The following is a 20,477-nucleotide window of genomic DNA, read 5'->3' as shown; positions in this document are numbered from 1 at the left end:
ATAGGGAAGAATATTTGCCAACACAATACACTATATATTAAAAGGAGGAAAGCCAAAGTGAGATCATTCCCACCCCTACAGCCCAGATCTGGGTTCCTTACAAAGCAGAGGCAAAATTTCCAAGGACTACTATTCAGAAGCACTTATGGGATCACCATCTAATTAAGACTGAATTAATGCTTGCCATTTTTTTTTTAATGCATAAATTTTGGGCAGCCAAGTCAATTTCCATCTAAAATGTATCCATTTAATAAAAAGAGGGACTGTGGACATTCTGGGAATGAGATTAAAATGTACCTCCCTTACCACAGAGAATTAAAACAGAAATGTTGGGCCCTGGAACGGAGATGGAAAAAAACAAAATACCCTCTAGATAAGCAATCCTGGAGAGAAAACATCAAATCCTACAACTCCGTACTAAAAAAAGCTAAGAAGAATTACTATGGAGACAAAATCTCCAGGTCAAAAAACCAAAACAGTACACTGTTCCACATCTGGCGGAACCTAACTTCTAAAAATGACTCCGCCCCCTCCCCCCCTCCCATCTCCAAATGACCTAGCCAAATTTTTCAACGAGAAGATCACTACCATAAAGAGCTCGTTTCCCTCAGCTATCTCCTACAACTCTCTCCCACCGAAAGACTCCGACGCTATCCCTGCCGACAGATCATGGACTACATTCAAACTTGTATCCGAGACCCAGATCTCTAAACTTTGCCTCAAACTTAAATCCTGCAAGTGCATCCTAGATCCCTTCCCATCCTACCTTTACGAAAAAATCCCTACACAGGCCATCTCTTCCCTTACTAACCTCATAAACAAAGTCTTACTATCGGGCCTGTTCTCCACCGAAATGGGACACATTGTCTTATCCCCTCTTCTGAAAAAACCCGATCTTGACCCTTCCTCACCATCGAATTATCGCCCCATAGCAAACATCCCTCTTTTAACAAAATTTCTAGAGACCATAGTCGCCACTCAGCTCTCCTCTTACCTAGAGAGATTCTCCATTCTCCAACACTACCAATACGGATTTAGGCCCAATTTCAGCACTGAGTCCCTCCTAGTTTCCCTAATCTCAAAGGTGCAACAACTACACGCCCGAAACAAATTTGCTGTTCTCCTACAGTTTGATCTCTCTGCGGCTTTCGACGTCGTGCATCACGACATACTAATCTACCAACTTTCCGAGATTGGGATAGACTCTTCTGTCCTAAAGTGGTTCTCAAACTTCCTTCGCGATCGTTCCTACATTGTCAACACAAATGGCTCCAAATCCGCTTCATGGACACCATCCTGTGGTGTTCCACAGGGCTCTCCCCTATCCCCTATTCTCTTCAACATATATATGACCTCCCTGAAGTTCCTTAAACTATCCCCCCTTGAAACAATTTACACATATGCAGACGATATCCTCATCCTCCTCGAAACAGATCCAAACCTTACAAACCTCCAAGAGAACATCACATCATGCATAATGAGACTTCACGCCTGGTCCCTCTCAGTACAGATGAAATTAAATGAATCAAAAACAAAATTACTCTGGCTCGGCCCAAAATTAGCTCACCTGCCCGCCCTCTTCACCCTACCCACAGGCCCTGTTCTCAAGCAAGGTCCTTGGCATCATTATCGACTCCTCCCTTTTCCTCAACGATCACCTGAATTCCCTGGCAAAATCTTGTTTTTTCAGCCTCCACATGCTGAGAAAAGTTAGATCCTATTTTCACCAAAAGCATTTCACCGTCCTTGTACAATCCATCATCCTATCCAAACTCGATTATTGTAACGCCATCTACTTAGGCCTAACGAAAAAAAGTCTTCGCAGACTCCAGCTTATCCAGAACACTGTGGCTAAGCTGATTTTTGCTAAATGCAAATATGACCACGTCTCCCCTCTACTTACCAATCTTCACTGGCTCCCAGTACTTTCCAGAATTCATTTCAAATGCTCCTGCCTGGCTTTCAAGATCATTCATGGCATCCTTCCGCCCCTAATCCCTCTATCCTTCCTCGCCCCGACACCAACTACCACCAGATCTGCCCACAGACATAAACTATCCTTCCCCTCTCTACACGGCATCCTCCACGCAGGTAAACTGGGTAGATCCCTCCTCTCCAAAATCACCGGCCTCTGGAACGACCTCACTGTCCTGCTGCGGAACCTGGACTCCCTCCAACTATTCCAAAAACAACTGAAAACCTGGCTTTTCTCTAGCATATAATAATCTCTTCTCCTGATTACATCCCCTCTTTTTATGCTTTGTAAACTCTTTCTCTTCTCTCTTCCCATATTTTTTAAACTCTGTAAACCATGTCGAGCTCCACTTCAGTGGAGAAGATGCGGTATATAAACCTAAGGCTTAGTTTAGTATTTTAAACAGGTAGTTTCAGAAAACATTTTCATATATAAAACAGCATTTTCCATCCAGAATTGGCCATTTTTTAAAAATTGTCTAGTAACCAGTATAGTTTGGTTGTGGTCTCTTCTCTCCAATATGTTTGTTTGCAATTTCCTTCCCCAATACCTCCCTTCAGAAAATTAATTTGATAAATTTATGTTTCAACAATTCTTATTTAATGCTGTTCCACAGTCCATATCAATACTGTGACTACAGTCTAGATATAACAAAAATTTTTGTTCCCCATCCTCTCCCTCCTATGCACTCCTTCCTCCCCACCATTCCATCAGTTACATCCTATTATATTCTCCTGGTTAGCCCTATCAGCTATTAATTCCAATTATCAATTCAAAACAATCTTATTTAACAACAGACTTCACCATCGAGGGTAGGGGTGACAGTCCCTCCTCGAGGGCCACAATCCAGTCAGGTTTTCAGGATTTCCCCAATGAATATGCATGAGATCTATTTGCATGCACTGCTTTCTTTGTATGCTAATAGATCTCATGAATATTCATTAGGGAAATCCTGAAAACCCGACTGGATTGTAGCCCTTGAGGAGGGACTTTGACACCCCTGCTCTAGGATATAACCTTTGTACAAATAGGTCCCACACTTTTTGTATCTTTCTTTTCTATGTCCCTCTGCTGTCTCTGGCCTCTAAACTAGCCAGCTTAATTTGAAAAATTTAAATCAGGTCTAAAAACATTTATTTTTACAGATGCCTTTGGTAATTAATTTAATATTCAGCCTTATTTTGGGGCAATTCCTGGGGTAATTTGTACTTATTATTTATTGAATTCGTTTTCTGTTCAGTTTTCCCCAAAGAGCTCAGAACGGGTTAGTTAAACATAACATAATATACAGTTAACAGGTTGCAATTTGCCATAGTTACAGTACAAGTTTTGCGATAGAAGTTTTTATCCTAACTAGATACATACCAGGGATCTAATACCAATATACATAATATACAGTTTACAGGTTAAATTTGCCATAGTTATAGTGCAAGATTTTTCAATACAAGTTTTTATCCTAATGCGACACCTGCAGGGATCTAGGATCAATATGTATTTCTTTGTAATCCTTTCGGTCATGGACAGGGGAGTTAGGTGAAGAGGTATGTTTTTATTGCTTTCCTAAAGTTGAGGAGTCCTTCAAGGGATCTGATCTGCGGGGGCAGTCGATTCCAGTGGCTCAGTATGAAGTGGGAGTAGAAACATCATTTGGCGGTGTGCAGTTTCCTATTTACAGATGCTTGTTTTTCTTTTTCATTTCTTTTTATATTTTTATATGACATTATAAACCACCTCCAAAGGCCTCTCATTTGGTCATATATTAAGATTTTAATAAACTTGGATATTTATTATACTGTAATATAGTAGATGACAGCAGATAAAGTCCTGAATGGTCCATCCAGTCTGCCCAACCTGATTGAATTTAAATTATTTTTTTTCTTCTTCTTAGCTATTTCTGGGCAAGAATCCAAAGCTCTGCCCGATACTACTGAAGTCTCCGTCAAAGCTCACTCCAGCCCATCTACCCCATCCCAGCCATTGAAGCCCTCTCCAGCCCATCCTCAACCAAACGGCCATACACAGACACAGACCTTGCAAGTCTGCCCAGTACTGGCCTTAGTTATTCAATATTTACAATTATTTTCTGATTCTAGATCCTCTGTGTTCATCCCACGCCTCTTTGAACTCCGTCACCTTTTTCCTCTCCACCACCTCTCTCAGGAGCGCATTCCAGGCATCCACCACCTCTCCGTAAAGAAGAATTTCCTTACATTGATCAGTAGATACAATGGCAGGCTGCATATAATACTAAGCCAGTGGTCTCAAACTCGAGGCCCGGGGGCCACATGTGGCCCGCCAGGTACTATTTTGTGGCCCGCAGCCTCTACTAGTGCTCGCTCTTTGAAGTGTCCTCTGGCTTCCCCCTGGCCTCCCACTCTTATCTTCAAATAATTACCGCGGCCTGCAGAGAGGATTGCTGGTGCTACAGTGATCTTTGCAGGCTGCCGTGGTCCTCGGCAGCATGTTCCCTCTGCCACAATCCTGCCCCTGACGTCAGAGGAGGGGCGGGACTGCGGAGGCCGATGGCAGCCTGCAAGGAACGTTATAGCACCGGCGATCCTCTCTGCAGGCTGTGTTAGCTGAAACTAAGACTGGGAGGCCAGAGGGAAAGCTGGAGGACGCTGCAAAAAGTGGGGAACATGCAGGCCTTCAGGGGAGGGGGGGAAGATTTATAAACTATAAGGAGTTTTACCGCATGCAAAATTGTCATTTCTTTAATAAGACATTAACTATTTTTTCTGCGGCCCTCCAAATACCTACAAAGCCAAAATGCGGCCCTGCAAAGGGTTTGAGTTTGAGACCACTGTACTAAGCTGTTCAGAAAACTGAGGCTGTGACCAACAGAGTCATCTTTTTTCCATTCTGCATCAGCCAGTCAGGCCCCTTTAGTACAGCGGTTTCCTCTTGATTTCCTTACTTTAAATTTATTTCTGATGTAGTGAAAAAAATATTAGCATGGGACAATAAACATAAAGGGTCACACTGTAAGCATTTCAGGTCACAATTTTTCTCTCTTTTATTTTTTTCAGTGATCAACAACATGAAAAAAGCTCTGAAGATGCTAAAACCTGAACTGTGATATCAGATATCCTCTTTTACCTATTTTCTAAGAAACCCTTGTATCGGGGGGGGGGGGTTTTTCTGAGAAACAACTGCATTTATGAACTTTAGAAAACATTTAGAAGTAGCTCAGTTTGCATTGTATTGTAGATGTATTACCCAAATTTCCCATATTCTCACCCAAGTAACTCCTATTTAGTCCATTTGAATATTATTGATGCTGCAGTTGAAGATTTTTTTTTTTTTGCCATTTAGTTCCAGTGAATGTTGCTGTTATCGCTGCAGTTAGGGCTCTTTTTCAGTTCAATCCCACAAAGTATTGTTGCAGCTGGAGTTCTTGCCTATTTACGCACTCTGATTGTTGCAACTGATGGCTGTGGTTGGAGGGGTTTTTTTGCCATTTAGTTCCAGTGGGTATTACTGCAGCTGGGGTCCTTTCCTGTTTGGTCCTCTTATATGCTGCTATAGCTGCAGCCAAGGCTCACTCTTAGTTAGTTCCTCTAGTCAGTACTGTACCAAGGGCTGTTTGTGTGGTGTGGCTACATAGGGCACAGATATGAAGGGGTGCAAAAATTGCTCCTAGCCCACCTTCTCCTTTCATTGGTGGTGGTAAAGTAAACTGGGTAAGGTGAGTCACATAGGGCACAACTATGCAGTAGCTCAGTAAGGTCCTGTGTATAGTGCTATTTTTGTGATGATCAAATTACATGCTATGCAGCTAATAAAGTGACTCTTAGCTCTGCAAAGCTATCACCTGAAGGAATCATTATTGCAAAGACTTTTTTTTTGTCACCAGAGGAGGACAAATACAGTACAAACACATTATAAGCTTTTTAATCCATTTCTCCTCTGCAGTTTCTGAGTGAGAAATCAACATTTAATTCATAGATTTAGTTAGATGGAGCTTGGAGTTAGACATCAAACGCACACAAGTATCACCTGAAGGGACCGTTGTTAAGAAGTGGTCAATTGAAGCTGCCTCAACCCTTTTCTACCCTCCCCTTCCTTCATTACTGATGACATTACCTGTTTAATAAATTTCTTCATGATTGTTTCTAAAATACATCTCGTTGTGTCTTATTTTATATTTTCTTGAGAAGCAAGGGCAGGCAAATCATCAGGTAATGGCTGGTAGAGATAAGAAATGCAATAAAGACATGATAGAAATTCACAAACGCCATATTTCTAGTGGTAACAGTCAAGTGGATTGGTAATGATTCACCTACGAGAAGGAACATGAATAAAGAGCCACTGTTTATCTCTGGGGCACATGGGATCTCTTAGAGAGGAAGAGATAATGGTTACTGTGGATGGGCAGACTAGATGGACCATTTGGCCTTTATCTGACATCATGTTTCTGTGTTTCCATAAGTAGCATGGAAACTGTCTACCTCTTTGGATTCTGAGCCTGCCTGTAAAACTAAGGACCCAAAAGCGGTGTTCTCACTTGCCGCTACGTCCACTCTGTAGAATTTTGTAAATGTATAGAGAGTAGACATATAGCTGCCCTTCATATCTCCTTGAGTGAAACTGCCCTAGCTTTACCCATGAAGAAGCCACACTTCTGGTAGAGTGGGCTCTCAGGCCAGCGACTGTTTGTCACAGCCAATGTCGACAAAATCACCATACAGATCCGTCTAGAAATAGATGATTGGAAGCTAGACTGCTTCGTCTAGCCTGACTAGTCAGAACAAAAAGATGGTCTGAGAGACGAAAGTCATTGGTCTCTACCACGTAGTGGAACAAAGCTCTTCTGATGTCTAGCACCTTCAACAGTCCCATGGACTGAAATGTGGGTAAATGAACCTCCAGGTTGACTTGGAAGGCTGAAACAGTCTTCGGCAGGAAAGAAGGATCCGTACACAGGGAAATCCCCACTTCTGTGATCCTGAGAAATGGTTCTCTGCATGAGAGTGCTTATAACTCCGACACCCTTCTCGCAGAAACGATCACCACCAGAAACACAAGGCAGTGGCGTACCAAGGGGAGGGCGGGGGGGCGGTGCGCCCCGGGTGCCAGCCCTAAGGGGGTGTTCCCGGCCTTGTCGTTCAGTCCCCCGCCACCCCCGAAGGACCGCTCGCCCCACTGACCTTCCTGCACCACCTGTGAAGCAGCCCGCAGCAGGATCGCGAAGTCAGCGTCAGCGATCCCTGCGCTGCTTCCTGCGCCGCGATCCCGCCCCTTCTCTGACGTCAGAGAAGGGGCGGGACCGTGGCGCAGGAAGCAGCACAGGGATCGCTGACGCTGACTTCGCGATCCTGCTGCGGCTGCTTCATAGGTGGTGCGGGGAGGCCAGGGGGGCGAGCGGTCCTTCGGGGTGGGTCAGGGCATCAGGCCTTCAGGGTGGGGCGGGCGGGCAGGCAAGCAGGCTTTCAAGGGGGAGGGGGTGACAGGCAGGCAGGCAGGCCTTCAAGGGGGGACAGGCCTTCGGGGGGGGTGCAGACCTTCAAGGGGTGCAGGCCTTCAAGGGGGGCAGGCAGGCCTTCAGGGGGGGGTGCAGGCCTTCGGGGGGGGGTGTAGGCCTTCAAGGGGTGCAGGCCTTCAAGGGGGGCAGGCAGGCCTTCAGGGGGGTGCAGGCCTTCGGGGGGGGGGGTGTAGGCCTTTGGGGGGGTGCAGACCTTCAAGGGGGGGAACAGGCCTTCAAGGGGGGAAAGGCAGGCAGGCCTTCAAGGGGGGGACAGGCCTACAAGGGGGGGACAGGCCTACAAGGGGGTGGGAGAGGCCTTCAAGGGGGGGTGCAGGCCTTCAAGGGGGGGAAAGGCAGGCAGGCAGGCCTTAAAGGGGGGACAGGCCTACAAGGGGGGGACAAGCCTACAAGGGGGTGGGACAGGCCTTCAAGGGGGGGACAGGCCTTCGGGGGGGGGGGGCAGACCTTCAAGGGAGTGCAGGCCTTCGGGGGGGTGCAGGCCTTCAAGGGGGTGCAGGCCTTCAAAGGGGGCAGGCAGGCTTTCAGGGGGGGTGCAGGCCTTCGGGGGGGGTGTAGGCCTTTGGGGGGGTGCAGACCTTCAAGGGGGTGCAGGCCTTCAAGGGGGGGAACAGGCCTTCAAGGGGGGAAAGGCAGGCAGGCCTTCAAGGGGGGGACAGGCCTACAAGGGGGGGACAGGCCTACAAGGGGGTGGGACAGGCCTTCAAGGGGGGTGCAGGCCTTCAAGGGGGGCAGGCAGGCTTTCAGGGGGTGTGCAGGCCTTCAGGGGGGGGTGCAGGCCTTCAAGGGGGGGAACAGGCCTTCAAGGGGGGGAACAGGCCTTCAATGGGGGAAAGGCAGGCAGGCCTTCAAGGGGGGGACAGGCCTACAAGGGGGTGGGACAGGCCTTCAAGGGGGGGTGCAGGCCTTCAAGGGGGAGACAGGCCTTCAAGGGGGGGAAAGGCAGGCAGGCAGGCCTTAAAGGGGGGACAGGCCTACAAGGGGGGGACAGGCCTTCAAGGGGGGGACAAGCCTTCGGGGGGGTGCAGACCTTCAAGGGAGTGCAGGCCTTCGGGGGGGGTGCAGGCCTTCAAGGGGGTACAGGCCTTCAAGGGGGGGAAAGGCAGGCAGGCAGGCAGGCCTTCAAGGGGGGGACAGGCCTACAAGGGGGGGAGAAGCTACAAGGGGGTGGGACAGGCCTTCAAGTGGGGGACAGGCCTTCGGGGGGGAGGGTGCAGACCTTCAATGGAGTGCAGGCCTTCGAGGGGGGGGGGTGCAGGCCTTCAAGGGGGTGCAGGCCTTCAAGGGGGGACAGGCCTTCAAGGGGGGGAAAGGCAGGCAGGCAGGCCTTCAAGGGGGGACAGGCCTACAAGGGGGGGGGGAGAAGCTACAAGGGGGTGGGACAGGCCTTCAAGTGGGGGACAGGCCTTCGGGGGGTGCAGACCTTCAAGGGGGGGGGGCAGGCAGGCCTTCAAGGGGGGGACAGGCCTACAAGGGGATGGGACAGGCCTTCAAGGGGGGTGCAGGCCTTTGGGGGGGACCATGATTTAGAAGTACACGGAGGGAAGGGGGTGTTCAAAGAGACGTGCATATGCCAAACTTTGGGGGGGGGAAGAAATAATGGGTCTGAAAATAGAGGAGAGGGAGAGAGATGATGGACCATGGGATTTAGGGAGGGAAGGAACAGAAAGGGAGAGAAATTGGACACAAGGGATGGTGTGGAGGAGGGATAGAGATACTGGATAGGAGGGTAATTAGGAAAAGAAAGGGAGAGATGGTGGACTCTGGGATGGTGGGGAAGGAGGGAGAGATGCCGGATGAAAGGGTATTTAAGAAAAGGTGGATCTGTGGAGGGAGATGAAAAAAAGGAAAGATACCAGACTTCCTGGGAAGGGAAGGGAAATGGAAAGGGAGGACAGAGTTGGCAGATGGATGGTTAGCACGCAGAAAGAAGAAAGAAGGAGACCCTGGCAAGCGAGTTATCAGAAGAAAACCAGAGTCTTGGACCAACAAGATTTGAAATATAACCAGACAACCAAAGGTAGAAAAATTAATTTTATTTTCTGTTTTGTGATTATAATATGTCAGATTTGAAATGTGTATCCTGCCAGAGCTGGTGTTGGACTGCAAACGTGAGCTAGGATTTAACAGAGAGAGGAAAAGTCCTTTTTGTTTCTTTATTTTATTTACACCACAGCGCCAGTGTGGTTAGGAGAAGCCAAAGGGGGTGAAAAAGCTATAAAACCCACCAGGAGTTTTGAAAAAAATCACCCAACTGGGCAGGAAAATCGAATTGAAAAACCAATTCAATAGGGCTGAATCGAATCAAAATTTTTTTTCCTGTATCTGGCAGCATTAGTTTGCGCTACTGTCTTAGACTTTAGGACCTGGGATTGGGGAGAGATGGCATCCTCAGTACTTTATAATGCAAGTGAAACGAGGATTTGGTCAGACTTTTAAAGGGTCTGCAGAAAAAAAATATTGTATAGGCCGGGGACATGAGACAGCAGGAAATGGGAACTTTTCTTCCTTCTATTTTTGTGAATGGAAAGGCTGAGAATGTCAGAGAGTTCAGTTAAAATATGTGCTTTATAAGAAAATATAATAATGTGTTTTATAAAGTTTATAGCATAGCTGGCCTACCCAGTGAGGTGTTTCTAGTGGTGATGGTGGCAGCGTGTCAATGTGTTGAGAGGAAGAGGTGGTCTGGGAAATTCTGCTGAGCAAACTCCGGGCCCATTTCCACCCCCCAGTTAGTCCACTCCACTCAACTGGTTCACACACTGAGTGGGTCTTTGGGTGTTGTTTTGGGATCTCTTCCAGTGGTTTATCTCCTTCTGGTCCAAGGAAGGAAACTTTGTTATCCTTAGCATTGACCTACAGAATATGTTTGTAACAGCGCTGCTTGTGTGGCATTAGGCTATGTAGTGATCAAAAGAAAAAAACAGACCTTTGCACATTTTTGCACTATATGGTGGGTGTATGAGGAGATTCACATTTCCTGCACAGCTAAGTCCATGTAAAGTTACCTTGTGCTGTATTTGACATCTAGCAAGATCTCTGTTTGAAAGGAAAGATCTAAACTTAAAAATGAAGTGGCCAGAAGTTATGGTAAAAGCAGATAGTGTAGCTGGTTTTAAGAAAGATTTGGACAAATTCCTGGAGGAAAAGTCCATAATCTGTTATTAAGACATGGGGGAAGTGTCTGCTTGCCCTGGATCGGTAGCATGGAATGTTGCTACTCTTTGGGTTTTGACCAGGTATTAGTGTCCTGGATTGGCTACCATGAGAATGGGCTACTGGGCATGATGGACCATTGGTCTGACCCAGTTAGGCTATTCTTATGTTATGTTCTCATCTGTAGGGGCCTTTGTTTTCACTTCTTATTTTAATGTATTTTTTTTCTGGGAACTTATCAGTGTTTTTTATAATGGGAACAAAAATGGAAGAGAATTAATGTGTGTGGGATGAGGGGGTAACTAATTTCTTCAGCTAAATAATTCAATCCACTTCAAACAGACATAGGAGAACTCACGCACCATTCACACACCCTCCAACCAAAAACGTCAAAAGAAAAAAACTGTTCGACAACCTCCTAGCCATTCAAGCTGCAACACTCGACCCCCAACTCTACAACCAATTGACATCGACCACAGACTGCAAAACCTTCAAAAAGAAATAAAAACCCTTCTATTCAAAAAACACATAAAACCGAACTAACACAATCAGAACTGTCCCAAGCATCACCTGCAACTACCGTATTTTCACGCAGATAACGCGCACCCGTGTATAACGCGCACACGGGTATAGCGCGCAGAAACCACGATATTATGTATAAAAACTTTTGTATACCGCGCTCACGGGTATAACGCGCATGCTGCCCGACTGTCCTTTAGCCCGCCCCGACTCTCCTCTGGCCACCCCGACTCTCCTTTCGCCCTCCCCGACTCTCCGTGTGCTGTCCCGACTCTCCGTTTACCCGCCCTGCCCTGCCCCCCCCCCCCGGCAGGACCACTCGCACACCCACCCCGAAGGACCGCCGACTCCCCGACAATATCGGGCCAGAAGGGAGCCCAAACCCTCCTGGCCACGGCGACCCCCCTACCCCCCCCCCCGCACTACATTCCGGCAGGAGGGATCCCAGGCCCTCCTGCCCTCGACGCAAACCCCCCCCCCCTCCAACGACCGCCCCCCCCCCCAAGAACCTCCGACCGCCCCCTCATAAATGCTTTTATTAGAAGCTTATGGCTTGCCCACTAAATATCCTCCCTTCTGGAAGACACAGCAGAGAGTCTAATAAGAGCCCACGAGATACAAAAGTTTTTCTACATAGTTCCCACCCCGCCCGACGCCCGATTCACCCCCCCCAGCAGGACCGCTCGCACCCCCCACCCCGAACGACCGCTCGCACGCGCTCCCACCCGCACCCGCGATCGGAGCAAGAGGGAGCCCAAGCCCTCTTGCCCGGCCGACTCCCCGACAATATCGGGCCAGGAGGGAGCCCAAACCCTCCTGGCCACGGCGACCCCCTACCCCCACCCCGCACTACATTACGGGCAGGAGGGATCCCAGGCCCTCCTGCCCTCGACGCAAACCCCCCTCCCTCCAACGACCGCCCCCCCCCAAGAACCTCCAACCGCCCCCCCAGCCGACCCGCGACCCCCCTGGCCGACCCCCACGACACCCCCACCCCCCTTCCCCGTACCTTTGTAGTTGGCCGGACAGACAGGAGCCAAACCCGCCTGTCCGGCAGGCAGCCAACGATGGAATGAGGCCGGATTGGCCCATCCGTCCCAAAGAACTTTTGCAAATATGTCCAGTCCTTATATTTGACACGCATGCGCCGATAGAGGGAAAACAGTGCGCATGCGTTGGCGTTCTTAAGCCTTATAAACGCCATTTTGACTTTAGTTCCTTGTGAATAGCATGGGTCTATCGCGCTAAAGCAGCAAGTAATTTTTGAATGTTGGGATTCTTTTGTATGTATTTTAACTTTGTTAAATTTACTTTTTAATTTATACATCTTATATTTATATCAATTCTAGCTCGTTTCCTGATGAAGCCCCTTGACAGGGTGAAACGGGACCCGTTGAAAGCAAGAAAGCTAAACGCTAATGAGAGCTAAGAGAGCTAAAGCTTATAGATTTTAAGAATCTGAGACGGGGTAGTGCAATATAATTTAAGTGCAATATCTCTGTTCTATTACACAGCACTTTAACTACAGCACTTTATTGCTTCAATATTGCAGATAAGTAATTTTTGCACTTTAATCATATGGTGCTATTTGAATATACACTGAGCACTTTAATAACTATTTATGTGCCGTTTTTTCTAGTTATCTGCACTTTTTGACTGGAGAACTCAAGCACTTTACCTGTTCTCAGCTAAAGATAAGTAGTACACTTTTTTAGTATTTTGTGAGATAGTTTAATAAATAATGCACAATAATAAAAAATTTAAAAAATATATTGGAGGTTTTTAGATCGATGAAAGAAACCTACAGCCACGAATTCAAAGGAAGAATACTCATGTGTTCCCTTAGTGGTTTATCTAAGATCTTTTCCTCCATTTGTGGCTATATAGTACCAACCTATTGTTGTATTTTGTAATATTTAATCGTTGGTATACATCTTTCACTATCCTGTCTGATGGATCAGGAGATGGCAAAGAGTGAGATGGCTGCCTCGTTCCTCTTGGATGCTCTTTATGCCTTGGTGCGGACCTTGGCTAAGTCTATGGCCTTTGGAGTGGCCGCACGGCATACCTTGTGGCTTCGAGCTTGGTTGGCGGATGCCGCATCCAAAACTAAGCTTACTAAATTTCCCTTTTGGGGGTCTTTTTTGTTTGGAGAGGACTTAGATAAGTTGGTTCAGACTCTGACGGACTCTAAGGTGCTCCGCCTGCCTGAGGACCATGCCCACCCGGCATCTTAGGGTGGCACTGTGCGTGGGCATCTGTGAGAGTTTCACAAGTATCGCCCTGGGCACAGGGCTGCTTCTTTCCCGGCTTCGGAGTTTTCCCGGGATCATTTTTATCAGCGCATGCAGTCCCTTTGGGATGCCCGTTGGGGGGGCTAGGAATCCCTCTACCGGTTCCCCCGCTGCCCGTCCTGCACAATGACTCCTTGTTGGCGCCCCTTTGGTTCCGGTGGGTGCCCGGCTGCGTGACTTTTTTCCCAGTGGGCTGAGATCACGTCCGATCAGTGGGTCCTGGAGGTGGTGTGGGACGGTTATGCTTTGGAGTTTGCCCGCTCTCTGCCAGATCATTTCCTAGCCTCTCCGTGTCAGGCGGCATAGAAGACGCAGGCCTTTCGCCAGACCCTTCAGCGCTTGCTAGATCTCAAAGCAGTTGTTCCAGTGCCTCCTCAGGAGTGCGGCACTGGCAGGTACTCGATTTACTTTGTGGTGCTCAAGAAGGAGGGGACCTTTCGGCCCAACCTGGATTTGAAAGTGGTCAACAGGGCTCTAAAAATTCCCTCTTTTCGCATGGAAACACTGCGGTCTGTCATTCTGGCGGTTCAGCCGGGGGAGTTCCTGACTTCTCTCGATCTGATGGAGGCCTATTTGCATGTTCCCATTTGGGCCTCCCATCAGTGCTTCCTTCGCTTTGCGATCTTGGGTCAGCAATATCAGTTCTATGCGCTTCCGTTTGGCCTGGCCATGGCTCCTCGAACGTTCACCAAGGTGATGGTGGCCGTCGCGGCGGCCGTGCGGTCGTAGGGCATTCTGGTGCACCCCTACCTGGACGACTGGTTGATTTGGGTGAAGTCATTACAGGAGAGCATACGGGTTATGACTCGGGTGGTGGAGTTTCTCCAGTCGCTGGGATGGGTGGTCAACCTTGCCAAGAGTCGGTTGGTCCCATCTCAGTGTCTGGAGTACCTTGGGGTTCTGTTCGACACCTCCTTAGGGAAGGTCTTCCTTCCGGAGGCCTGGGTAAGCAAATTGCAATCTCAGATTCGCCTGCTTTTGGCGTCCCAGTGTCCTAGGGCGCAGGATTTCCTCCAAGTCATGGGGTCGATGGTGGTGTCCCTGGACATAGTGCGGTTGGCACAGGCCCACATGTGTCCTCTTCAGTATGCTCTGCTTCAGAGGTGGTTGCCCCAGAGGCACAGTTTGGATATCCCTGTTCCTCTGCGAGGCTTGGCGTGCTGCAGTCTTTGTTGGTGGCTCCAGACCTCTCATCTTGTTCAGGGGGTGAGTCTGGATCTATCACAGTGGACGGTGCTTCTCACTGATGCCAGTCTCCTCGGTTGGGGAGCTCAGTGTCTAGGTCCCTCAGCTCAGAGCACCTGGTCCATAGAGGAGGCGTCCTGGTCGATCAGTGTGTTGGAGACCAAAGCCGTCCATCTGGCGCTGTTAGCCTTCCGCTTCCTTTTGATGGGCAAGTCGGTCAGAGTTCTGTTGGACAATGCCATGGTGGTGGCTTACGTCAGTCGTCAGGGAGGCACTCAGGTGGTGCAGGAGGCGGCTCGGCTCATGCTCTGGGTGGAGTCACATCTTCAGGACATCTCAGCATCTCAAATTGCCGGGGTGGAGAATGTTCAGGCGGACTTCCTCAGTCGTCACACCTTAGATCCCAGAGAGTGGTGTCTCAGCCCCGTGGCCTTTCAGTTGATAGTGCAGACTTGGGGTCAGCCCCTGATGGACCTGATGGCCACGAGTGGCAATGCCAAACTGCCCCGCTTCTTCAGTCAGGAATGGTCAGGCCGAGGGGCTGGATGCTCTGGTTCAACCATGGCCAACGGAGGGGCTGTTGTATGTGTTCCCTCCGTGGCCATTAGTGGGCATAGTTCTTCTCCTCATCATTCGCCATCCGGGTCTGGTGGTTCTGGTGGCTCCGGATTGGCCTTGACGTCCGTGGTACGCGGATCTGGTTAGGCATCTGGTGGCTGATCCTCTTCCTCTGCCTCTCTTGGACGACCTTCCCATGTTAGATCAGACTCCCTTCTGTCTTACAGCTTGGCTCTTGAAAGGGGTCATCTAGGTAAGATGGGGTATTCTGATAAGGTGATCTATACTCTCTTGGGGTCTCGGAGGCTTTCTACCTCTCGGGCTTATGTGAGGGTTTGGCGTCTCTTTGAGGGGTGGTGCCATGCGTGGGGAGTGGTCTCTTATTGCGCTTCCCTGCCTAGAGTTCTCGCAGGATGGCCTGGATAGGAGACTGGCATGGTCTTCTCTCCAGGTTCAGTATGTGGCCTTGTCAGCCTTTCGTGGGTTGTTGAAAGGTCAGCGTTTGACTGCCATTCCTGATGTGATTTGCTTCTTGCGGGCGGCCAAATTGCTCAAGCCTCCCATGCAATCCTCTGTGCCATCTTGGGATCTGAATCTGGTTCTTTCAGTGCTAGTGTGCCCTCCCTTTGAACCGTTGGGTGCCTGCTCTATGAAGGACCTTACTCTTAAAGCGGTCTTCTTGGTGGCCATTACTTCTGCTCAACGTGTTTCTGAGCTGCAGGTTTTCTCTTGTAGGGCTCCCTTCTTAGAGTTTTCTAGGAAGAGAGTTGTCTTGAGGCCTGTTCCTTCCTTTCTGCCGAAGGTAGTTTCTCCTTTTCATGTCAATCAGACAGTGGTCCTCCCGGTCTTGGGTAGTCGGGAGGGGTCTTCTGAGCAGAAACAGTTGTGCAAGTTAGATGTCAATCGGGTTCTTCGCTGTTATGTGCAGAGGACCCAGGAGATCAGGAAATCAGATCATCTCTTTGTCCTTCTAGCGGGACCTCGTAAGGGGGATGGCACTTCTAAGGCTACCTGTGACGTGAATTTTGCCCACGTAGGCATTTTAGGCTTCCTAATGCCACTTCCAGCACTAGCCACACCCTTGGTGTTAGGCGGCCTAAAGTACCTACATAGGTGCAATTCCAGCACCGATCTCAGTTAATAATATCATTTGAATGGCGTTTTTAACTGAATTTGGGCACCTACCAGCACCTAAATAATCGGTGCCAGTTAGAGAATCCAGGCCTGAATGCTTCAGTGTTTGGAACGCCATTGGTAGATAATTACACCAATGTTTAGCTATTAGCGAAGAATGTTAAATTTCTGTTATCTTCCACAATAAAGTGCTGGTATTGAAGATTCATTTAATAAAATATTGCTAGATTTTTTTCATGTCTTTTTATCAATGTATCATTGCTGAATGTAAAAACATAAAAGTTATAGCCATTGTATAATACCAAGAAATTTGCTCCTTTAAGCAAAAATAATAGCAAATTTTTAAGAAAAACAGAGCTTTATGTAATCAGTGTGGCTTTGAGGGACCCCAGGATGAGCTTTAAAAAATTATTTTCTGATCAAACACAATCAAATTGATGGGACAGACTTCAATTCGCACAGTTTTTCCAACCCTCATGGCCAAGTTAAAGTAGATTTAGTATGAAGGTTCCGTTAACTTCCCCATGGCATCTGGGTACACAGACTGATGAATTTAGCCTGTCTGCTTTTCTCTCACCTTTTATCCTACAGTAGTCAGTGGCAGTGGCAGCAGCAGCAGCAATTCAGACATCCTGCTTTCATCAACCCGAGCCCTTTCTTGGAAGCTTCCCGCCTAATCGGAAGCAAGAAGTTACATCAGAGAGAGCAGATTTGGGTTTGGTGTGAGCAAGGCTGTCTGAATCACTTCCCGCTGCTGCTGAGTGCCAAAGAAGAAATCTTATAATGTTGGGCACACTTAGGGAGCAGCCACAGCACACCAATTGGAAAACTCTATGCTAGATTTTTGTTTAAACTGAGAGGCATGACAGTATATCTGAAGTGTCATCAAACTCCTTCTAACTGTAGATCCCAGAACAGTGTTAGGTGTTCTATTTTCCCTGGAGTCAGTACTAAACCAATGTTACAGTATTTGCCTTGCACATGTTGGGTCTCCTATAAATGTCTGACTTTGTTCATGCTGTTTCCCCCCTCTAGCTTAACAAGTATAACCTACTTGAGCAGTTAGGGCCGCAAAATATTTAAAATCACTGAGAAGCTGTTTATTAGTTGAGTTGAATTTATCATTCATTTTTAATGTTTAAAGGGTTTCCTGTGATTTTTTTTTTTTCCTACAGGATTGTTATGGTGTCCTAAAAGTTGAGCTTTAATTCCTGGAGACTTTAGAGCAATCTTGGATGTTGGTAAACCCACTGGGGCTTTGACTTAAAGTCCCACACCTTCACTTCTCCTAAGAACAGTTTTCCAAGCAACCTAGTTTGCTTAGCCCATCATTTAAAATATTATCTCTAATTGGTAATTAGCACACTGGTACTATAACTCTCATGGGATATCTATAATTATACAGAATGCACTTTACCTTTCCATGTTTAAACATAGACAATAAGAACAAAAAATGAACCCTACAAAAAGGGAGGTAGAAAAATCACAAAACTAGAAAAAACCTCCCAAACCCCAAGAAAAGAAAATGACTAGGGGAAAGAGACAAATACCAACTGAAAACTCAATCAACTATTAAGTATTTAAGCGGGAGAGCCCTCAGTCACACAGCCACCACTGGGAAATCCCAGGGAAAAGCTGACGCGGGTTTACACCCAGAAGAGTGTTCTGCGAAACATCCCCGGGCTCTCTCCGCATAATAAGTGAATAAATAAAGTGCAACAATAAAGTGCAATATATGTGAAAAAATATAATTAAGTAAAAAAACACACCAATAAATTAAGTTGAGATTTGTCTCTATCCCCTAATCAGGGGGCCAAAAGGAAAATGAGTGTCCAAATCTAACCAAGCCGAACACAAACTAGAAGAACTTAGCTTCTCCGTGTGTGAGCAGTCAGCGAATGATAGCTTCGTCCTACGGGACTCCGTTTCGGGGGTGCACACCCCCTTCTTCAGGAACTTGACTGCGCTGGGTCTCTCAGTTTCTCCGACACAGCTTGGAAAGCGAGGCCATTTTCTACCTCACTTTCCAAGCTGTGTCGGAGAAACTGAGAGACCCAGCGCAGTCAAGTTCCTGAAGAAGGGGGTGTGCACCCCCGAAACAGAGTCCCGTAGGACGAAGCTATCATTCGCTGACTGCTCACACACGGAGAAGCTAAGTTCTTCTAGTTTGTGTTCGGCTTGGTTAGATTTGGACACTCATTTTCCTTTTGGCCCCCTGATTAGGGGATAGAGACAAATCTCAACTTAATTTATTGGTGTGTTTTTTTACTTAATTATATTTTTTCACACATATTGCACTTTATTGTTGCACTTTATTTATTCACTTATTATGCGGAGAGAGCCCGGGGATGTTTCGCAGTTAACACTCTTCTGGGTGTAAACCCGCGTCAGCTTTTCCCTGGGATTTCCCAGTGGTGGCTGTGTGACTGAGGGCTCTCCCGCTTAAATACTTAATAGTTGATTGAGTTTTCAGTTGGTCTTTGTCTCTTTCCCCTAGTCATTTTCTTTCCTTGGGGTTTGGGAGGTTTTTTCTAGTTTTGTGATTTTTTTTTTTAAACATAGACAATGACATGCATTCACCCTGCATGGAATCCTTCTGCATTCATAGCCTACAATTTATATAAATAAAAAATGATCTGATCTACAGGAGACACAGATTAGAAAGCATCATGCACTGTTTAGCCTTTATTGCTGTGGGTAGGAAAGTCATGAGTAGGATTACAAGAGTTCCTCTTTAAAAAAAAAAAAAAGGACATGTGGCTCCGCCCCAGCCTGCCCTTTTCTGCCCTGGCTCCGCCCCATTCTACCCAGACATATCCTGGGCGTCTGGGCGGTTTTTTGAAAACCCAGCAGTTTTTCCAGATTTAGGAGATCGGGGGCCGCGTCTGGAAGGTGTCCATGTATGTGTGCGTGTGATCTCGTCACATCACATCACATCTGCGCATGCTTGGAGGCCCTCCAGGTGCAGCCCCAAGCTCACTGAAAGAAAGGAGAAGAGTTTCATATGGGGACAGGGCTGGGCTGGAACAGGGCGGGACTTGGGCCATATGTCCTCTTTGTTGCGTGAACAAATATAGTAACCCTAATCAGATCTGTCTGACACAATCTATTTTTGGTTAAACTGTGTTGCTTTTAATCCTGTAACTTATATTCAGGATATTCCTCTATCCTTTTCTTTACAGGATGACTATTAATTTTTCAATGACAGAGGTCTGGCTAATTGACCTGTAATTTCCAACCTTCTTATTTTCTTAAATCCCACCAAACTACGCCCATCTCCAAAGACTGTACTGGTTCTGTTAGAACTTCTTTAGGATTCTTTAGTGCCCTGGGATGTATCCATCCAGCGATCACTAAGACAAAACGGTTGAAGATAGGAAGTGAGGTGTATTGGAAAACTCCACACGATACAAAAAACCTCACTTGTCAGGATTGAAGATCCAAATAAATAGCAATCAATAAATCCTTAATAATAATAATAATAACAGCTTATATACCGCAATACCGTGAAGTTCTATGCGGTTTATAAAAGATTAAGCAAAGGTAACAAATTGAATTGACTTTAAGAGGGGAGGAAGAAAGAGAATTAATAGGACAGGAAATTCATTGTTGAGGAGAGAGAGATCAAAAGGACAAGTTAATCGCTATAGAGGGGAGAGAGAAGAGAGGATCAGTTGTCTAGATGCTTTAGGAACAAGTGTGTTTTTAGACGTTTCCTAAATTCCCCATAAATAGTGGGCAAAAGCAATTGTTCTAGGTCTTTACCCCATGATGCTGCTTGGTGTGAGAGAAGGTGTTCATGGTGTTTTTTCAGTTTACAACCTCGAACTGGGGGGGGGGAACGAAATTGGAATGTGAGCTTCTCTTGTGTCTGTTGGCTGAGAAGAACAAAAGGTCAGTTATGTATTTAGGGGCAAGTCCGTGTAGTGCTTTAAAGCAGAAGCAGGCAAATTTAAACTTTACGCGCGCCGCCATTGGCAGCCAATGCAGCTGCCGGTAGTAGGGTGTCACGTGGTCAAACTTCCTCAACTTAAGAACAAAGATGATGAACAAACTTATGTCATTCTTTACTTTTCCTTTATTGTAGTATTCATGCCCCAATGCTTATATGCCCGACGGGACCCGTTTCGCCAAAAAGGCTTTCTCAAGGGTTCCAGCAGGGAGCACTCAT

At 47.2% G+C, this 20,477-nt stretch overlaps 1 protein-coding gene across 3 annotated transcripts in view; it reads left to right on the top strand.

Annotated features, from left to right (window-relative positions):
• Positions 1-6,100, top strand: part of LOC117350087 (anterior gradient protein 2 homolog) — a 30,581-nt gene extending 24,481 nt beyond the window's left edge. For all 3 annotated transcript variants that reach the window (XM_033924047.1, XM_033924055.1, XM_033924062.1), the window contains exon 8: positions 5,005-6,100. In XM_033924047.1, coding sequence (XP_033779938.1) covers positions 5,005-5,054 — 50 coding nt within the window. In that variant the 3' untranslated portion in view covers positions 5,055-6,100. The remainder of the gene's footprint in view (positions 1-5,004) is intronic.
• Positions 6,101-20,477: the final 14,377 nt, after the last annotated feature.

This window comes from Geotrypetes seraphini, chromosome 1 (assembly GCF_902459505.1).
Source record: "Geotrypetes seraphini chromosome 1, aGeoSer1.1, whole genome shotgun sequence".
In the NCBI taxonomy this organism is placed as follows: domain Eukaryota; kingdom Metazoa; phylum Chordata; class Amphibia; order Gymnophiona; family Dermophiidae; genus Geotrypetes; species Geotrypetes seraphini.
Note: the sequence above shows the minus strand (reverse complement) of the source record. Positions and strands in the feature narration are given on the sequence as shown.